The sequence below is a fragment of the Aedes albopictus genome, chromosome 2 (genome assembly GCF_035046485.1).
Source record: "Aedes albopictus strain Foshan chromosome 2, AalbF5, whole genome shotgun sequence".
Classification (NCBI taxonomy): domain Eukaryota; kingdom Metazoa; phylum Arthropoda; class Insecta; order Diptera; family Culicidae; genus Aedes; species Aedes albopictus.
Window position 1 is genome coordinate 452556754 of NC_085137.1, and position 18850 is coordinate 452575603.

The window sequence follows — 18850 nt, forward strand, 5'->3', positions numbered from 1 at the left end:
AATGCATGCATTCATTGCATATACTTTCATTCTAAGAGAAACCAATCAAAATTTCAGCCTTAATACAGTTCAGTTCTTGAAAATAACGTTTTTTGTAAAGACTAACATTACAGCTTCGTATGTTTATGCGGGGCATTATGCACCCTTGCTCGGGGTAAAATGCACTTCAACAATGGGGCAGGATGCACTCAAACAAAGGGGCAAGACGCACCACAACATTGAGGCAAGATGCACCGTCGAGTTTAGAAATCTTTTTACTTCTTAGACAAAATGCATGTTTTATAAGGTTTTAAGACAAACAATAGCTCAATTTTGTTTGTGATTACTTACAGAGCACGCATAGATATGATTACAGCTTTTTTTCTATAGGTGCGTTTTGCCCCAACCAATGGAGTGCATATTGCCCCAATAAATAGCAAAAAATAAAATAGTTTAAAACATATAATTTACGTAGATTACTGTTAAAGTTATTTTTTCTATGCTTAGCATTGTCCTCAATGAACTGAATAAACAGAACAGCATTAGATGTTTGGTTGATTTTCACCATCAACTCATTCGACAAACGATCGGGAAAATTACATCAGAATCGTGCTTTTCAATTTTATTCATTTTTCTCACTAATTACGTAACGCAGATATGTAAAATTTTCCAGATGCTCATTTATTAAGACGTTCTATGAGACTGATAAGGTTTCAAAGCTCTAAAACCGATAATCCCTGAAAAACAAAGGGGGTGCGTTTTGCCTCGACAGTGCGTATTACCCCAGATACCCCTATATGGAATTGACCTTAGGGGCGGTGTAGTTTTCTACCGTCTCAAGGGCGAACAAGTTCAGCGAACTGGAACGCATTTCAATACTGCAATATGATGCATTGTAGCATTTCATTTAAATTTTGCAGTACTTTATACGACATTCTGTGTACTCTAAAAATTTAATGATAGAACTACAAATTTTGATCAGATGTTATCATGGTCCACCCACTCCACAGACAGCTGCCTCCATAGCTTATCATTGCTGAAAACTAGTTTTAAGCCACAACTATTTTCGTTTTATAGTGCAAATTAGACAATAAATAATCAGACCAATCGTGGGAAGCAAAGGGTCAAACCAACTTAATGTTAATTAGCCTTCTTTCACAGAGGCCATCCCCAATTGGCAGTGAAGAGAATTGTCAGACAAAAGAGGCACAAAACAAGCAACAAAGAAGGTGCGACGATTACTCTTTATCCCTACTGGTAACAGATAATGACATGATCTCGAATTTTTTTGTTGCAGACAAAACGGAAGCTGAATTTGTTGCGTACTTTTCAACTCGTGAATAATCAATTATTACTAATCCAAAGTCGAAACTGTTTGATGATAGAGCTTCACCAGAGTTGCAGTGTTTACCGACTCGAAGTGACCGTTCGAAAATCGCAATGCAAGGCTTAAAAATCTCTAAACTCGTGGTGTACGATGTTAATCCCATTATTTTCAAGTTGGGACAAACTTATGTCGCATGGGTTGCTTTGTCGCAACAAATACAGGTTGCGACATTGTCATTATTGTTGCGCGATGGTTGAATTTTGATTCACTGCCAATTGGTGATTTGATGTTGCATGAAGAAGAAGAAGAAGAGAAAGGATGATGTTTTGAAAAATCCCTATCCCTATAACACAGGGGAAGATTTCAAAATCTCTATAAAATCTAAAACAAAATCCATTTAAAAACGGTTTGATGTACGGTGTTAGACTTTGAACGGACTACAAATAAAGTACCTTATCTGCCATTCTGCTATTATCAACGCATCCCCTGGCTTTCGCCCATCTGCGTTGTCTTTTCACTAGGCAATACGTCTACCAATTGATGTTTATGGGCTTGCCGCACCAAGTCATGTAGCTAAGCCAAACACCCCACCTACAACTGTTTAATAGTTTAATAGTTTATTTTCAAAATTACGGGATCCTATTACAGTACAGTATCATTAAGGACAAGGAAACAACCATAGAGTGTTTACTGAAGGATATTGAAAAGCTTAACTTTAAAACTAGAACTTTAACTTTTAAACTGAGATCTGAAAAATTGCACATTTAGTTAACAAGTTTCTTAGATTTATAGAGATTTTTTGAAAGCGTTAAAGGTGGGCTTCATTTTGGTCTCCAGAGGAAGGCTGATCCATACGCTGACACCATAAATAAGTACACTCCTTCCCAGTTGAGTTGAGTGTGGTGGGACGATGAGAGTTCTGCTACGCTGCATCTGGCCATGTTGTAGGTGTTGTTGGATGTAGTCTGGATGCTCCCTTACGCATATAGCAGCAGATTCAGTAACGATAGTTGACATGTAAGTCTCGGCCAAATACGCAGTTTCTTACGGCTGCCGTAGTGTCTCGTGATCGCAGACGGTGTACGAAACGAATTGCAGATTTAAAACAACGGTGAAGTCGATCTTTCAAGGCTGCACTTAGTCCCGGGGTATAGACAACATCACAGTACGTGAAATAGGGCCCTATTACGGCTTGCACTAGCTTACGGCGTGTTTCGGCAGGTAGTACCGAAGAGAACCTTCGAAAGGTCCGCAGTGTCCCGTACACCTTTGCGATCACGTCGTTCACCTGGTTGCACCACTTGAGATGCTTATCCATATGGAGGCCGAGATTGATGACTCTGTCCATAGGTACGATTGTCTCATTGCAGAAGACGATGTTTGGGTGCGTTGTGACCGAGTTTTCACGATGATAGCTTGCGTCTTCTTGGGGTTTGCAGCTAGTTTGTTGGCGGTGGCCCAGTGTTCGATTGTTGCCGGGTCGGCATTTATCTGGGCTATCAGACGATGGATTTCTGCGATGGGTCCAGTCACATAATTTTGGAGGTCATCGGCGCACAGGTGGTAGTTGCAAAGAAGGGTATTTGGAAGGCTATTAATATATAGCGAAAAGAGTAGTGCACTCAAGCAGGACCCTTGTGGTGTGCCGTCTGTGAGGGCATGTTTGTCTGACAACACATTTCCAGCTTTAACAACTTGACTCCTACGGTTAAGGAACGAATCAAGAAGGTTACAGGCTGAAGTAGAGTCCGAACTCTCGTTCGAGCTTCCTCTTTAGTAGACAATGGTTAACACTGTTGAAGGCAACAGAAAAGTCAACCAATACCATAACCGTACAACAGTTATTATCGAAACCGGCATAGATGTCATGCACCAACTTGGTCAGAGCGGTGGTCGTACTGTAGTGTTTCCTGTAACCGGACTGGTGTTTTGCGAGGAGAGAGGGGTCAGACGCTTCGAGGTAATCGGAGATTTGATCCAAAAGGATTTTCTCGAGGATTTTGGATGCCGCCGGGAGCACGCTGATCGGTCGAAAATCTTTTGCTTCGGTGGGGTTGGTTGATTTCGGGATAGGTGTGACCACTGTTTTTTTCCAACACTGAGGAAAGGTTTCAGCATCAATTATGGCGTTGAACAGGTGCATAAGCAACGGAAGAATGAACGGGGACAGCATTTTGATAAACGAAACAGGAATGTTGTCGCTTCCAGTGGCGTTACTGTGTATTTCCCACATCTTTTTAGACACAGTGTCCACATCAGTATGTCTGAAGTTAAACGTCGGATGAACATGGATTGATCGTTGGCAACGATCTTCCACTTGTTGATCAACGTAGGCGGCATGATCCGGAGACCGGAGAGAGTGGTGACCTTCGGCGAAGAACCGATTGAGCTGGTTAGCATCAATGGTCTCGTTTTCTGACGTATTCTTAGACGGGTTGTGGACTCCTTCTCGTTTCAAGTTGTGCCAAAGCTGTTTAGCTGGGAGTGTCCGTTTATCCCTGATGGTAATGGTTTTCTCAGGGGCATGCTGATCGAGAAGTGATTAGAGTGCGGATGTTAAAAGTTGAAATTTGACTTCGATGTTCCTAGACCGATAAAACGGATCCAAGTCTTTTGCTAGGAAATCTGCTTGAAGGCAAACGGGATCGATTCTGCGGAAATTTCGAACCGTAGTTCGTACAGGCGTTGCAGGTGGAATATGTACATCGGCGATGAGGAACACGATTTCATGATCGGAGATGTCGCCGGCGGGCGCCGTTCCTAGGGTTACCAGACGTACTCTTTTTAGAGTACATGTACTCTTTTTCAGCAAAAATTGGACGTACTATTCTTTTTGGTGCAATGGGCCCAATTGTACTCTTTTTTTGTAAAATTGCTTTTTTTTCGATAAAATATACATATCAATCAAAATAATTTTTAAAATAGTAAAAAAAATCAGTATGCAACAAATTAGAATCACTTAACGATAGGTCTTATCTGCAGAAGAAATGACGTCTTTATTTTCCCTTTCTCCCATCGAAATCACACTAACTCATTCAGATAATGATTTGCTCCTTGCTGAAAAATGTTGTCAAAACTGTCGTTTATTATTTTGTTTTGCAAAAATGGCTTCACTTTGATGTGTAATAAACGGTAGGGTAAATAATAATGAAAGTATTTCGTTTCTGTAATATGTTTGCTTTTGAAAGTAGGCTCAAGTTTTTAAACTGTCTTGAACGAAGGAGTAAATTACATTTTCCATTGAGTTCATAAAAGAAGTTTGCAATCTGTATTAACGAGATTTTAGCCTTTCCAAAGAAAGAACTCACATTCTGCGAGTTTGTCGGGATTGGAATTCGATCCTAGGTCGTCGGCGTAAGCGTCACGTGTTTCAACCATCACACTAGGACCGTTTCACGAAAAAAAAAACATTAAAAAAAGTTCTACGAAATCTATTGCACGAAATTCATCTACGGGAGATAAAAATAAATGACAGTTCTCGCTAATTCTTAACGAAAGAAATATGAAAACAAATCACTTACACACAAGTATTTGGATTGGTCAATAGTTGGCATGAATACTGAAAAAATGTGTGATTAGAAACTGCTGTAATAACTATCCAGTGATGTATTATTTAAGAAGACGCAACTTTAGTTTTACACTTCGTTAGAAAATTTATCTACCTTTAGGTGCCAAGTATGGTTTACAGAATTTAAATATCAAAAACTTCAAGAGTGTCAAACAATGTTTAATCGGAAAAAAATAAATATTTACTCGATTATTGTACTCTTTTGTACTCTTTTATAAGAATTCTTGAATGTACTCTTTTCATGTGTGAACAATATGGTAACCCTAGCCGTTCCGGCTCTTCGTACGGTGTGTGGTGAATCGGTTACTAAGAGATCAATCGTGGTTGAGGTCGTGTCCGTGATTCGAGTAGCTGGCGTTGGGAGAACGGTAAGATTGAAAGTGCTATGAATAGCATGCAGGCTCATAGCGTTGTAACTGTGTTGGGTACTGTTTACGTTGATGTTGTAGTCGCCAATTATGAACGTCCGATCAAAACCAAAGTCCAGTAGATCTAGGAGGAGTTTTTCGTAATTAACTGTTGGATAGGCACCATTGTCCCGCCCACTGGTCTTTTACAGCTAGTTGTAGGTGCATGTGTGCGTGTAAGTATTGGAGTGTGTGTGTTAGTGTTGGTGTATTGTAGACGCCAACTCGTTCTAATCCACTCTGATTGCTAACACCCTATTGAACCACTACCCTTAAATTTGGCAATCTATGAAATAGAATGAGTTTAACGACTGTAAAAACAGTCAGTTAAATCAAACAAGGAATATTAGTATTAAAGCGAAGATACAACGAAGCAACGCCCCGAACCTCGAGAGCACAAACCCCAAGAACCAAATGACAGGCAGCGCCGATAAGTCGATCGACTGGCCACCATCAGTGAATAACCAATCGAGCAAACCCCCCAGCACAAACTGCCACCAGCTCTCCCAACCTGCGCCCAACAAATCCGAGGCACAGCCCAGCCTTAGCTTCACCTTAAAACTAAAATCTAGATTACAGAGCACAATACTTATACTTCCCAAGCAACCACGTAGCTCGAGCCGCAAATCACGCACAAGCACAACACGTCACAAATAAGACAAACACTACCCCGCCCGTACAACCGAAACCGACCTAGAGTAGAGAAGGGTCTATTTCCATTCCAACCCGGACTCAACTGCACCCACAGGGCAGCGCACCTCACCCACACCGCACTCATTCATGCATCACTGTCCGAGCCGCACGGTCACCTGGGTTGAGTCTATCTGCATGACCTCGCCCAACCCGTAACACAGAGTTAAAATCCCTCTCTTGCATTACAAAGTACTCCCTCTTCCCAAAAGTCTGTGCGTGGTATAAATGAGATCTTAAGGCTGAAGAAATTGTCACCAATACAAATGCCAACACTGAGCACTCAATGATGTCGGCCTTATCAACGACGACCCCCTCAGTCCCAAACCCAATTATCCCACACTACTCAAGTAACCACCCTGCTGAAGCCGTATGCACCACACGCACAAAGCACACACCCACACCGACACGCACCACCCCACACAAACCACCAAGGCCGAACAAAAGCGGAAAGCGATGCCACAACTGCTGTTTGCAGGTCCTCCTCGAGCATGGTCCATGTCTCGTGCCCGTAGAGGATCACCGGTCTTATTAGCGTTTTGTACATGGTGCATTTGGTGCGTGGGTGAATCTTTTTCGACCGCAGTTTCTTCTGGAGCCCGTAGTAGGCCCGACTTCCGCTGATGATGCGCCTCCGAATTTCGCGGCTCACGTTGTTGTCAGCCGTCAGTAAGGATCCGAGGTAGACTTATTCCTCCACCACCTTGAAAGTATCCTCGTCTATCGTAACATTACTACCCAGACTGATCCGGTCGTTTGCGGTTCCGCCTACCAGCATGTACTTTGTTTTTGAGGCATTCACCACCAGTCCGACCTTTGCTGCTTCGCGTTTCAGGCGGGTGTACAGCTCTGCCACCGTCCCAAATGTTCTGGCAATAATGTCCATGTCGTCCGCAAAGCACACAAATTGTCCGGATTTTGCGAAAATCGTTCCCCGGCTGTTGAGCCTGGCTCGTCGCATCACACCTTCCAGAGCGATGTTGAAGAGTAGGCATGAGAGGCCATCACCTTGGCGCAGTCGCCGGCGAGATTCGAATGAACTAGATTAGATAGTTCACCCGAAACCCTTACGCAGTTTTGCACACCGTCCATCGTTGCTTTAATCAGTCTAGTCAGCTTCCCAGAAAAGCCGTTTTCGTCCATAATTCTCCATAGCTCTGCGCGGTCGATACTGTCGTATGCCGCTTTGAAGTCGATGAACAGGTGATGCGTTGGGACCTGGTATTCACGGCATTTCTGGAGGATTTGCCGTATGGTAAAGATCTGGTCCGTTGTTGACCGGCCGTCGATGAAGCCGGCTTGATAACTTCCCACGAACTCATTTGTTTTAGGTGACCGACGACGGAAGATGATCTGGGATAGCACTTTATAGGCAGCATTCAAAATAGTGATCGCCCTGAAGTTCTCACATTCCAAATGGTCGCCTTTCTTGTGAATGGGGCAACCTTCCACTCCTCCGGTAGCTGTTCAGTTTCCCAGATCGTGACTATCAGCCGATACAGACAGGTGGCCAACTTTTCTGGGCCCAACTTGATGAGTTCAGCTGCGATACCATCCTTACCAGCTGCTTTGTTGGTTTTGAGCTGGTGAATGGCATCCTTAACTTCCCTCAGCGTGGGAGTTGGTTCATTTCCGTCCTCCGCTGCACTGGCGTCGTCGTTCCTTCCGTTGCCGTGGGCTCCCGTGCCTACGTTCTCCACGCCGTTCAGGTGCTGATCGAAGTGCTGCTTCCACCTTTCGATCACCTCACGTCCGTCCGTCAAGAGGCTTCCGTCTTTATCCCTGCATATTTCGGCTCGTGGCACGAAGCCGTTGCGGGATGCGTTGAGCGATTGAACTTCCGTGTTTCTTGGGAACGACACAGCAGTTCCATTTCTTCACACTCCGCTTCTTCCAGTCAGCGCTTTTTCTCCTGAAAGAGGCGGGTCTGCTGTTTCCGCTTCTGTTTATAACGTTCCACGTTCTGTCGAGTCCCTTGCTGCAGCATTACCGCCCTCGCTGCATTCTTCTCCTCCAAAACCGTTCTGCACTCTTCGTCGAACCATTCGTTCCGTCGATTCCTTTCCACGTACCCGATGGTGCTCTCGGCTGCATCGTTGATGGCTGCTTTCACTGTACTCCAGCAGTCCTCTAGAGGGGCCTCATCGAGCTCGCCCTCGTCTGGCAACGCGGCCTCGAGATTCTGCGCGTATGCTGAGGCGACATCCGATTGCTTCAGTCGCTCTAGGTTGTACCGTGGCGGTCGCCGGTATCGTACATTGTTGATGACGAAGAGTTTTGGGCGCAGTTTGACCATCACCAGATTGTGGTCGGAGTCGATGTTGGCGCCACGATAGGTCCTGACGTCGATAATGTCGGAGAAGTGCCGTCCGTCAATCAGAACGTGGTCGATTTGAGATTCCGTCTGCTGTGGTGATCTCCAGGTGTAAAAAATTTCAAAATCAATACGTTGAAAAAAAAAAAACGATGACGAAGGAAACAAAACAGTCAAAAATTACGTACCTAAGTTCCTCTATTTGATATTTGAAGAAATCTCTAGTGGCTCAATAATTGATTTATTTATAATTTCTCCGGCGATAATTTATTAAAATTAAACATAAATTTTAAAAATATAACCTTCATCAACTTGATTGTTTCAAGACAACACATGTTAACTCTAGAAAGATGTTGGGGTCTATTCGACATTCGATCTGACAGTGTGGTACGCCTAATTTAACACCCTAGAAGGGGTAACATCAAGTGTTTTCCAACTGTAAATTTGGTAATTGATTGAGCAGATGATGTTTGAAAAGAATTCTTCTGAAAATTTTGGGTAGATATCAATACACTGCCCAGCGTATTTTGTGCTTCTACGTTTTACCCTCGCCCCGTACATGATTATCGTAAAACAAATTCATTAAAACGCTTTTATATTTCCTAGAAAATGAGATTTCGTATTGCACGATTTACTGTGCGCATACGAGACCAATTAACCCTGCCGGTTAAGATGCGTTTCCTCAAGAACGGAAGTAAAGAAGGGATATACCACAGCTTGCGGTTCGTATGTGACTCAATTTCCAGACATCCGGTCTAGCAGCATCTCCTCGTTAGCCCTTGCGGTGATGTATCGCTAACAAGGCAACGCCTAACGACGAAGGAGCACCCAAAGTAATGAATTCGTTTCGTTGGCGTAAATTGTTACGTGATGGGCATTTGTGTTACGCTGATGGAGCTTTACCCTAATGTCTACATTCATTTGTTGGCTCTCACGCGCGCACACTATCGGAAACAGACGGGCGGTGGCATGCACACGTTTCGATGATCATCAATTGTGGAGTTTCTCGCTTCAACTGGGACTAGGTCTGGCTGGTAAATCAATCGAATTAATTATGGAAATTGCGCTCCGAGAACGCGTTTTGTTCACGCTTCATTCAGTCAATCAAATCGATTGTTCTTGATTGTAAGTTCGATATTGAACGAATTCAAGTCGCCCAGGCCTGCAACCTGGAGGAACATTTTCATCCCAATTGCATTCAATGTAATCATTCTTGTAGCCACCCACCCACTGTGATAACCGCTTGATCCAGTGTACGTACAATTAGTTCACAAACATGTCTTATCTCGAGCAAAACAACCTCTCTACCTCATGTGGGTCCGCCTCTCTATTAGGCTCATTCATTCTTTCTCCGGATCACTATCGTAGCCTCAAGCTTTGCCGGAAAGGCAAATAGACCTAGGAAAGAAGATACACATCGTCGACCATGGTTGGGTAGCTTGACCCAGACCCACCCTAGCACGCTCCACTAGACATAAGCCTTAATGGGACAATTTGTTTGAATGAGTTTGTGTTTTGTCCCCTGCTATTGCCGAGAGACAACTCGGGCAAGCTCATATGCACCTGCCTGGTGGGCATCCTATAGGCTGGCAGACAATTAGGAAAACTATGGATAATTAGTTTGCAGCTTTTTCCTCGATACATTGGCGACTGCAACAGGACGGAACTATTTTGCAGTTGTTGGAAATACGCAAACCGGTTGGGTTTGATTCATGGTAGAATAACCTCTCCTACATCTGGGTTTTGTTAATTAAGTTATTGTAATTTGTTAGACGTCAGCGTAGGACGCATCTTGCCAAACCGATAATATCCAGTTTTTCTCTCGAAACACCGATTAGTCATGAAGCTTGACTTGGTTCAGATATAAGCATTTTATTTTTCTGGCGTTGGGGACAGGATATCATTGCGCCCTTAATTTGATCTAGGGTATCGCGCCACTTGGGCGGTGGCTTCTATATTCGTCTGTTTTCCACTATAACTCAGTCAATTTAGAACCAATTGACTTAAAATGTTGTACACGGGTAGATACTATACCTATCTCACCGCATTCCTAAAATTGTGCCAATTGGTTCAAATTTGACTGAGTTATAGCGGAAAACAGGCGAAAATAGAAGCCACCGCCCAAGCGGCGTGATTCCCTACACACATAGTCGAAATACTACTGATTGCTTGCTCACAGTAGGATCATTGATAAGCGTTTTTATCTCTGCGCGTTTTCTGGATGCCGAATCCGTGCTCTTAAAAATGAGATTTAACAAATTCATCAGAACCTTTATCTGAACGTAATCTCTTATCGCAAAGCCATAGGAATTACATTGATTCTTCAACATAAGTAATCATAAATTTCAAAAATGTTGCGGTCGCTCCACTTCAAAACGAGCTGCGTCGAAAAGGAGAGCGTCCAACATAGCTCTGGTTTTCACAAGTTCCTACCTCATGCTTCCACGGGCCAAGCGATGGCAAAGACCGCCAGCTAAGAGTTGTGTGCTTAGCTGGTAGTGCAGCCTGGGCACTGTTGTCCTTCTGATTTCAGCTAGATTGAGGAGGTACGTCTCGAGCGTCTGTTCACCAAAGAGGTGCGGCTCAAACAGCGTCTATTCTGGCATCCAGCAGCTGAGTATGAAATGCTCCTCCACCGTACACTATACCTAAGGTGGCAGCCCGACCACGGTGGATAGGGGACCTTAGGCCAACACCCTACTTTTTCCGAAACCCAAAAAACGTTACAGAAACCGAAAATGAAAGATTACGAACTGATTCAACGGCAACGATTTTTAGCGCGAAACAACGGACAAGATTTGGAACTTGGAATGTATTAACCCTAGCCCATCAGGGTAAACTGGCACAACTAGCCAATGAGGCATGCCGTTTGAAGGTTGAGATCCTAGGACTGAGCGAAGTCCGTTGGCCGAATTTTGGAGAACACATATTAGCGTCGGGGTAAATTCTGCTATACTCTGGCCTACGTGGTGAACACGCTCCTCACCACCGTGCAGTTGGTTTCCTGCTCAGCGCTCACGCCCACGCTGCGCTCATGAAGTGGGAACCTATTAATGAGAGGATAATTGTAGTCAGATTCAGAACACGGGTTCGAAACCTTACCATGATCCAATGTTACGCGCCAACCAATGCTGCCGAATTGAGAATTTTTACAGTCAACTGAATGCTGTCGTAGACAAGATTCCGAAAGGTTATACATATCAAGATCCTCATGGGCGACTTCAACGCGAAGGTTGGTTCCGACAACTCGAACTATGAGAACGTCATGGGACGCCATGGTCTCGGAAAAATAAGCAAAAACGGAGAGCTGTTTGCAGAGTTATGTGGCAACAATGGCATGGTGATTGGGGGATCGCTCTTTCCTCATCGACCAGTGCACAAAGTGACATGGGTTTCCCGTGATGGCGTCACGGAAAACCAAATCGACCACATCTGCATCAGCCAAAAATGGAGACGGAGGCTTCTTTGTGTGCGGAACAAACGTAGCGTCGACATTGCGTTCGACCATCATCTCCTAATCGGCGAGATCCGACTGTGCATTGCTAGGATTCATTGACAGGAGGAGAAAATCGGGCGCCGGTTCAACACACGTCGACTGGAAGACGCTGCGGTGGAAAGGTCCTTCGTCTGAGAGCTAGAGAACCGTGCTGCGAATATTCCAGAAGGTGAGAGCGTAGAAGATCAATGGAGCGCCATCAAGAACGCCTTCATCGCCACCGGCGAGAATAATTTGGATGAGCTACGCATCCGAAGAAAGCAGTAGATCACAGATGATAATTGGAGGAAGATAGAGGAACGAAGGAACGCCAAAGCCGCGATAGAGCGAGCGAAAACACGAGGAGCCAAAGTCGTAGACCGTCAGTGCTATTCGGCTCTCGACAAGGAAGTGACACGCTCATGTAGATGAGACAAAAAAAAACGTGAGCGGACTCCCTAGCCGACGAAGGCCAGAAAGCCGCAAACACCGGTGACATCCGCCTCCTCTACGATGTCCCACGTCGCCATAGTGGGACCAAGATGAATGCTACGATGCCCGTGAAAGACACGTCTGGACAGTTCCTGACCGACCCGTCTGACCAGTTGAAACGCTGGTTCGAGCACTTCGGAAACCTTTTTCAAGTGTCGGCCACGCTATCAACACCTCAGCATGATCCGCCAAGGGGTTCGACGCATTACTCGTGTCCACACCGAAGCTCCATCAGTGCAGAAGATAGAAACAACCATCCATAGCATGAGAACGAACAGGGCCTTAGGGGTCGATCGCATATCAGCTGAGATGCTCAAAGCTGACCCCGTAGTATCCGTACAACTACTGCATCAATTATTCGCATAACCGCGACATTCCCGGCCGTTTGGATGCAAGGCGTCTTAGTAAAAGTACCCAAAAAGGGTGACCTGACTGTATGCGATAATTGGCGGGGCATCATGCTGTTAAGTCTATGATGTTACTGTCCTCTGCAAAGGGATCCTTAACCGGATACAAGAGAAAATTGAAGCAACTCTCCGACGGCAGCAAGAAGGATTGCGTGCCGGACGATCCTGTGTGGACCGTATTGTCACGCTCCGTATTATTCTGGAGCAAATTAATGAATTCCAAGAGTCTCTCTACCTGGTGTTCATTGATCACGAAAAAGCTTTCGACCGTCTCAATCACGAAAACATGTGGGAAGCCCTCAGGCGCAAGGGTCTCCCTGAGAGAGCCTCGTTGAAGCACAGTACAGGGCATTTTCGTGCAGAGTACTGCACTACGGTTTTTTGCCCGATCCCATCCAGGTCGTTGCTGGAGTGAGGCAAGGATGTATACTATCACCGCTACTGTTCCTCATCGTAATCGACGAGATCTTGGTAGGTGCGATTGACCGTGAACCAAATCGTGGATTACTTTGGCAGCCCATTACCATGGAGCACCTAAATGACTTCGAACAGGCCGATGACGTTGCTCTCCTAGCTCAACGGCGCTCTGATATGCAGGGCAAGCTCGATGATCTTACCAATCGCTCCTCAGCGGCAGGTCTTACCATCAACGTCAACAAGACTAAACCGTTGGATGTAAACACGGTCAACCCTTCCAGCTTTACGGTAGCTGGGCAATCAGTGGAGAATGTTGAAAGCTTCCAATGTAGGGGGCCCGGGGCAAGAAGGTCACCTTAAGCATTTTGAACTATTACATGGTAAAAACATTAATAAATCGAACGTTTGTCGAACGCAAAGTGTAATGCAGATTACTACCTGCAAAAATAAATCGATATTGATGTGAAAAACATCAAGAAAGTGCATAAAATATGAACATTTCTTTCGGTAGTTTTTTCATTGAAAATAATGAGCCGGGGCAAGAAGGTCACTCTACCGGGGCAAAAAGGACACATACCTAATAAATCAGCGTTCGTCGATGAACGCCGTCCTGAGTTAGCTGTTCGCTTTACCGGCATGTCAGGATCGGTCACCGCTTTGATTTTTGGGATCCTTCTGGTGGATTATTATATGATGAATATTACATTGTTAGACTGTGAAGAAGGTTCAGCAGTCATCGATTATGCCTATATTATTGCGTTTCATAGGGAAATCAAAGGGTGTCCTTCTTGCCCCGGTGTCCTTTTTGCCCCGGGGTCCCCTATTGGTACCCAAATAACGGCCGATGGCGGCACCAAGATCGACATAGGTGCACGGATCAAGAAGGCGAGGGCTGCTTTCGCGAGCTTAAGAAATATATATAAGAACAACCAGCTTAGTCGACGCGCCAAAATCCGAATTTCCAACTCGAACGTGAGATCTGTGCTGCTAAACGCCAGTGAAACCTGGTGTGTATCAGTGGAGAACACTCAACGGCTGCAGGTCTTCATCAATAGATGCCTGCGGTATATAGTTTGTGCATGGTGGTCTCACAATTGCATCTCCAATGTCGAGCTTCATCGTTGATGTCAAAAGCCGATAGCCACACTCTACGCAGGGGGCGGAAACGAAATCTGCAAACAAGCGTTAGACTGGAACCCAGCAGGACATCGCAACAGAGCTGCCAGAGGCTCATGGCGGCGCAGCCTCAACAACAAAATCAAGCAAGTCGACAGAAATTTGACCTGGCCACAGCTTAAGGCGATGGCTGGAAATCGCCCTGGATGGAAATCTTTCAATTCGGCCCTCTGCACCACCATGGGTGCCCAGGACTGAAAGTAAGTAAGTCCACTTCAAAAATCTCTAACAAGAAGTCTCAACAAGCAAGCTTACATGCGTAAATATTGTCCATTAAACATATTTATCATTAGAAGCAGAAAAGTTAAAAATAGCCGATATCAAACACGTAGTCCCATTCTTTGAAATACCAGGCGCAATTTAGAGCCATGTTGCACACTTGACTCTGAACGATTCTTTTCCTGAATTATAAGTATATAAGATGGAACAGGCAAGCGAATAAAAGCGTTCCACAGAAAGCACAATCATGTGCCTGACGAGAAGATGTAGATCCTCTTTCTACCCCAACACAGTATACTCGATCCTTCAATCAGTCACTTCCTTCCCCACATCCAAGCATTTAGGCATTCAACTGGGAGCGCTGCCGTAAACGAGACTTCGTCCGTCTTTTCCATCGCTGCTGTCTACTTCAACAATTCAACAAAACAGAAAAATTGATTCGCTTTATGTTTCATTTTCCGCCCACACCTTCATGCTTGTTATTTCATAGCCAATCCATCTCCTTGTTGTTGGTTCCGATGATGGAAACTGGATGTGCGTTTTTTTTTCTTTCCTATTTCCGGACCAAAACTGCCTATCTAGACTTTTTCTTCAAGTGCCATGCTGCTGGAGTGTTCCGCCGATAACGAGCAACGGTAATACATCACAAGCGCAGCACAATTGATCTTGACAATAAGAATGGTGCCAAAGGGGGTTGATGAAATTGGTGTTTATTTGATACTTTTTCTCAGAAGCGTCATAAAGATTGTTCAGAACAATATTGAAGAGTTCGGTGGTACGTTGAAGTTTTAACAATCAATTCTCTTTTTTCATTTCAGAAATTTATAAGCATTAAGAATGTCTGCCCCAGAAGGATCTTCAAATGGGTGAGTATTGTTTACATATATGTACTGATTTGTTGTGTTTATGTAATATGTAGTTGGTTGAGTAGGTCAGAAAAGGCGCGTTTTTATTACTTATTTGAATTACTTATATGAAAGTAACTTATTTGTAATGCAAGGTATCTCAAACTTTCACTTCTTGAAAGAAAAATTCAATGTCTAACTTTGAAACCTTGTAAAGTCTTGAACATCTTGCAGAGCTCAGATCCAACATGTTACGTTTATTCAGACCTACTCATTAATTACTGTAATAGAAATAGAATGTAGTTGTAAGACCCGCTACAAAGTTCTGTAACTAACCATTGACCCACAAGCTATATTGAGAAGTGCTGCAACGCAACTTTCACCATGTTCTTTCAAACATCGCCTTCCAACTTTGTGTAGCAGTAGTAGTTGTACCGCACCATCCGTCCGAATCTCAATCCCCCAGCGCACTGTGTGTAACTATACATTTATGTTAGTTTAGTTTAGAATGGAGTTTTAAAGTTTTAACACGTTTTTCTCGATCATAACCCGTGCCCCCTCTCGTACCTTTCCCGCACCCAACCGCTCGCTCGTTGGTGTACATCTCTAATATGTAAAGTTTTCCTAAATTACCGCCCCCGCCGACCGGTAGCACCCAGCCCGCGGCCAGCAGTGCCAACGGAGCGACGGCCAATCGGCTCAAGCAAACCCAGGCCCAGGTGGACGAAGTGGTCGGCATCATGCGCGTCAACGTCGAGAAGGTCCTGGAGCGGGACCAGAAACTTTCCGAACTGGACCAACGGGCGGACGCACTGCAGCACGGGGCGTCCCAATTCGAGCAGCAGGCCGGCAAGCTCAAGCGGAAGCAGTGGTGGGCCAACATGAAGATGATGATCATCATGGGCATCATCGGCGTGGTCCTGCTAATTATCATCATCCGTGAGTACCGAACAACGTTTTTTAAAGTTTTTCTGTGTATGAACCATCCGTTGTTGCTTTGTGGGGCAACGCGGCGGGGCTAATGGAGTGGCGACGTCCTAATTAGATGCATGTTGTTCCCATACCTACTACTAACCTACTAAACTAAAGCAAGGCTACTCTGCTGGTCAACTTGTAACCGGAGAAAGAGGAAAATAGCACAGCTGTTGTTGCTGTAGTTGCCTTGCCATTAATTATGTCAGTCCGTATTTTTGCACGCTCGCTGCACAGATTCCCACCACCGGAAGCTCCAAAGCGGAAACGTTAATTTTAATGCACGGCAGGCGGTGTCGCTGGATGCAGGATAATCTCTGTATGCAGTGGCGTAGTCAGAACTTTTTTTATGGGGAAGAAGGCACTGTGTGCTGGCACAACCCTGTCTTACGAATAGAAAATAAATAACACTTAATATATTACATGGATTTGTTAAATAAGTATGGTATTCTTGAATTTGGATCATATCGGTGGCTTAGAAACTTTCTACAAACATATGTGGTTGAAATAGATTTTTTGTAATATCGGCCTCCATGGGTCAGATGGCCGACTCCAGAAACACGATCTTCTGCGTACAAACAACGGAGGCATGCTTCAAAGCTACCGCAATGAAGAGCGTTGTAGTATTAACGAAATCATCCAATTCAATTGGATTGACGATTCTCAGGAATCCATCCAGTGATTCCCTTAGGAATACGTGCTGAAATCTCAGGAATTTTCAGCATTTTTTTAGGAATTCTTCTAGAAGTTCTTCGGAAATTCGCCCAAGTATTCTTTTAGGAATTTATTCAGGGATTCCTTCAGGACTTCCTCAGAAATTCTCTCAGGAATGGATCCAGACATTTCCTCGGGAATTCCTTCTGAGCTTTTCTCAGGAATTCCTCCATAGAATTTATTAGATACTTCTCCAGAAACTCTCTCAAGAATACCTGCAAAGATTGCTTCGAGATATCCTCCAAAGATTTTATTTAGGAATTCTTCCAGGTATTATTTTAAGAGTGACAGTTCTATCAGGATTTCCTCAGGTTTTTTTCCAGGAACTTTGCCAGATATTTCTTCCAAAGCTTTACTCAGGCATTTTATGCAGAAACTCTATCAATACTTCTTTAGAAATTCTCTCAAGAATTCCCCCGGGAATTACCTGAGGAATACCTTCAGAGCTTTTCATTAGACAATTCTTCATAGATTTTTCCATATATATCTCCAGAATTTCTTTCAGTAATGCCTCTACACATTTGCTCAGGAATTACTCAAGAGATTTTAGGAAAATTTCCGGAATACCTCCAGAAATTCTCAAGAATTCTTCCAGAGATTCGGAATCTCTCGGTAATTCCTCCAAGCATTCTCTCAGGAATTGATCCAAGAATTTCCTCAAAAATTCGATCAGAAATCCATCCTTCATGCATTCTCTTAAGAATTGCACCAGGAGTTCTCTCTGAACGTCTACCAGAAGTTCTCAGAGGAATTCGTCCAGAGATTTCTTGTAGAATTCATACAAATCTTTGCTAATTACTTCCGTCATAGATTACTTCCAAGCATTATCTCAGGAATTCTCTTAGGAATACCTGCAGAATTTTTCTTAGGAAATTCACCAGAAATTCTCAAGAATTCCTCCAGATATTTGCTCAGGAGTTCCTTCAAAGAATTTCTCAGGAATTCATCCAAGAATTCCTCCAGAAATCTCAGGAACATCCTGAAATTTGCTCAGGAATTTCTCTACAGCTTCCCTCGAAATTTTCATTTAGGTATTCTCTCAGGAGTTGATCCAAGACTTATTTGAAGACTTCCTTAGACAGTCTCTCAAAAATTCATCAAGAGATTTCCTCAGGAGTTTCTGCAAGGATTTTTTCAGGAATTTCTCCACGAATTTTCTCAGGAATTTTTCCATGCATTTTCTCAAGAATTCCTCCAAACATACTCGTAGGAGTTTATCAAGGAATCCCCCACCCCACTCCCGACAAACTCACAAAATGTGAGTTCTTCCTTCGGAAGGAAAAGCGTGGGTTCAGAGATGAACTAGCCAAGAGCTAAAATTTCTTCAATACAGATAAAAAAAAAGAAATTTCCTCAAGACTTTTCCTAGGAATTTCATCAGGAATACCTCCAGAGTTTTTCCCAGAAAGTTCTCCAGAAATTCTCTCAGAAATTTCTCCAGAAATTCTCTCAGAAATTTCTCCAGAAATTCTCTCAGAAATTTCTCCAGAAATTCTCTCAGGAGTTCATGGAGAAATTCTCTCCCAGGAATTCCTCCAGAGATTTGCTCAGGAGTTCTTCCAGGGATCCCCTCATTAACAGCTCCAGGAATCTCAGTAATTTCCAAAAATTTGCCCAGGAATTCCTATATAGATTTCCTCATAAATTCATCTAGATATTCTCTCCGGAATTTATACTAGAATTTTTTGAATTTCTCCATAGATTTTCTCAGGATTTTCTCTCCATGGATTTTCTCAGAAATTCCTCAAATATTTTCTCAGGAACTGATTCAGGAATTACATCAAGAATTTACTCAGAAGTTTACGCATGAATTTCTCCAGAGATTTTCTCAAGATTCGCTTAGGATTT

At 43.9% G+C, this 18850-nt stretch overlaps 3 protein-coding genes across 12 annotated transcripts in view; 1 reads left to right on the plus strand and 2 right to left on the minus strand.

Annotated features, from left to right (window-relative positions):
• The window catches only part of LOC134288597 (uncharacterized), a 385031-nt gene extending 376579 nt beyond the window's left edge, over positions 1–8452 (minus strand). The window contains exon 1 of the mRNA XM_062853898.1: positions 7932–8452. Within this exon, the coding sequence (XP_062709882.1) occupies positions 7932–8267 (336 nt within the window). The 5' untranslated portion in view covers positions 8268–8452. The remainder of the gene's footprint in view (positions 1–7931) is intronic.
• The window catches only part of LOC109419701 (chondroitin sulfate N-acetylgalactosaminyltransferase 1), a 159777-nt gene that overhangs the window by 6191 nt on the left and 134736 nt on the right, over positions 1–18850 (minus strand). The gene's annotated exons all lie outside the window — the stretch shown is intronic.
• The window catches only part of LOC109398320 (synaptobrevin), a 58890-nt gene that overhangs the window by 962 nt on the left and 39078 nt on the right, over positions 1–18850 (plus strand). For 3 of the 4 annotated variants that reach the window (XR_003898668.2, XM_019670674.3, XM_029877648.2), the window contains exons 2-3: positions 15290–15337; positions 15936–16255. Coding sequence is in view for 3 of the 4 variants with exons in the window: in XM_019670674.3 (XP_019526219.1) it covers positions 15309–15337; positions 15936–16255 (349 nt within the window). In the remaining variant the exon portion in view is untranslated. The remainder of the gene's footprint in view (positions 1–15289; positions 15338–15935; positions 16256–18850) is intronic. The other variant, XM_019670692.3, reaches the window with a different exon arrangement.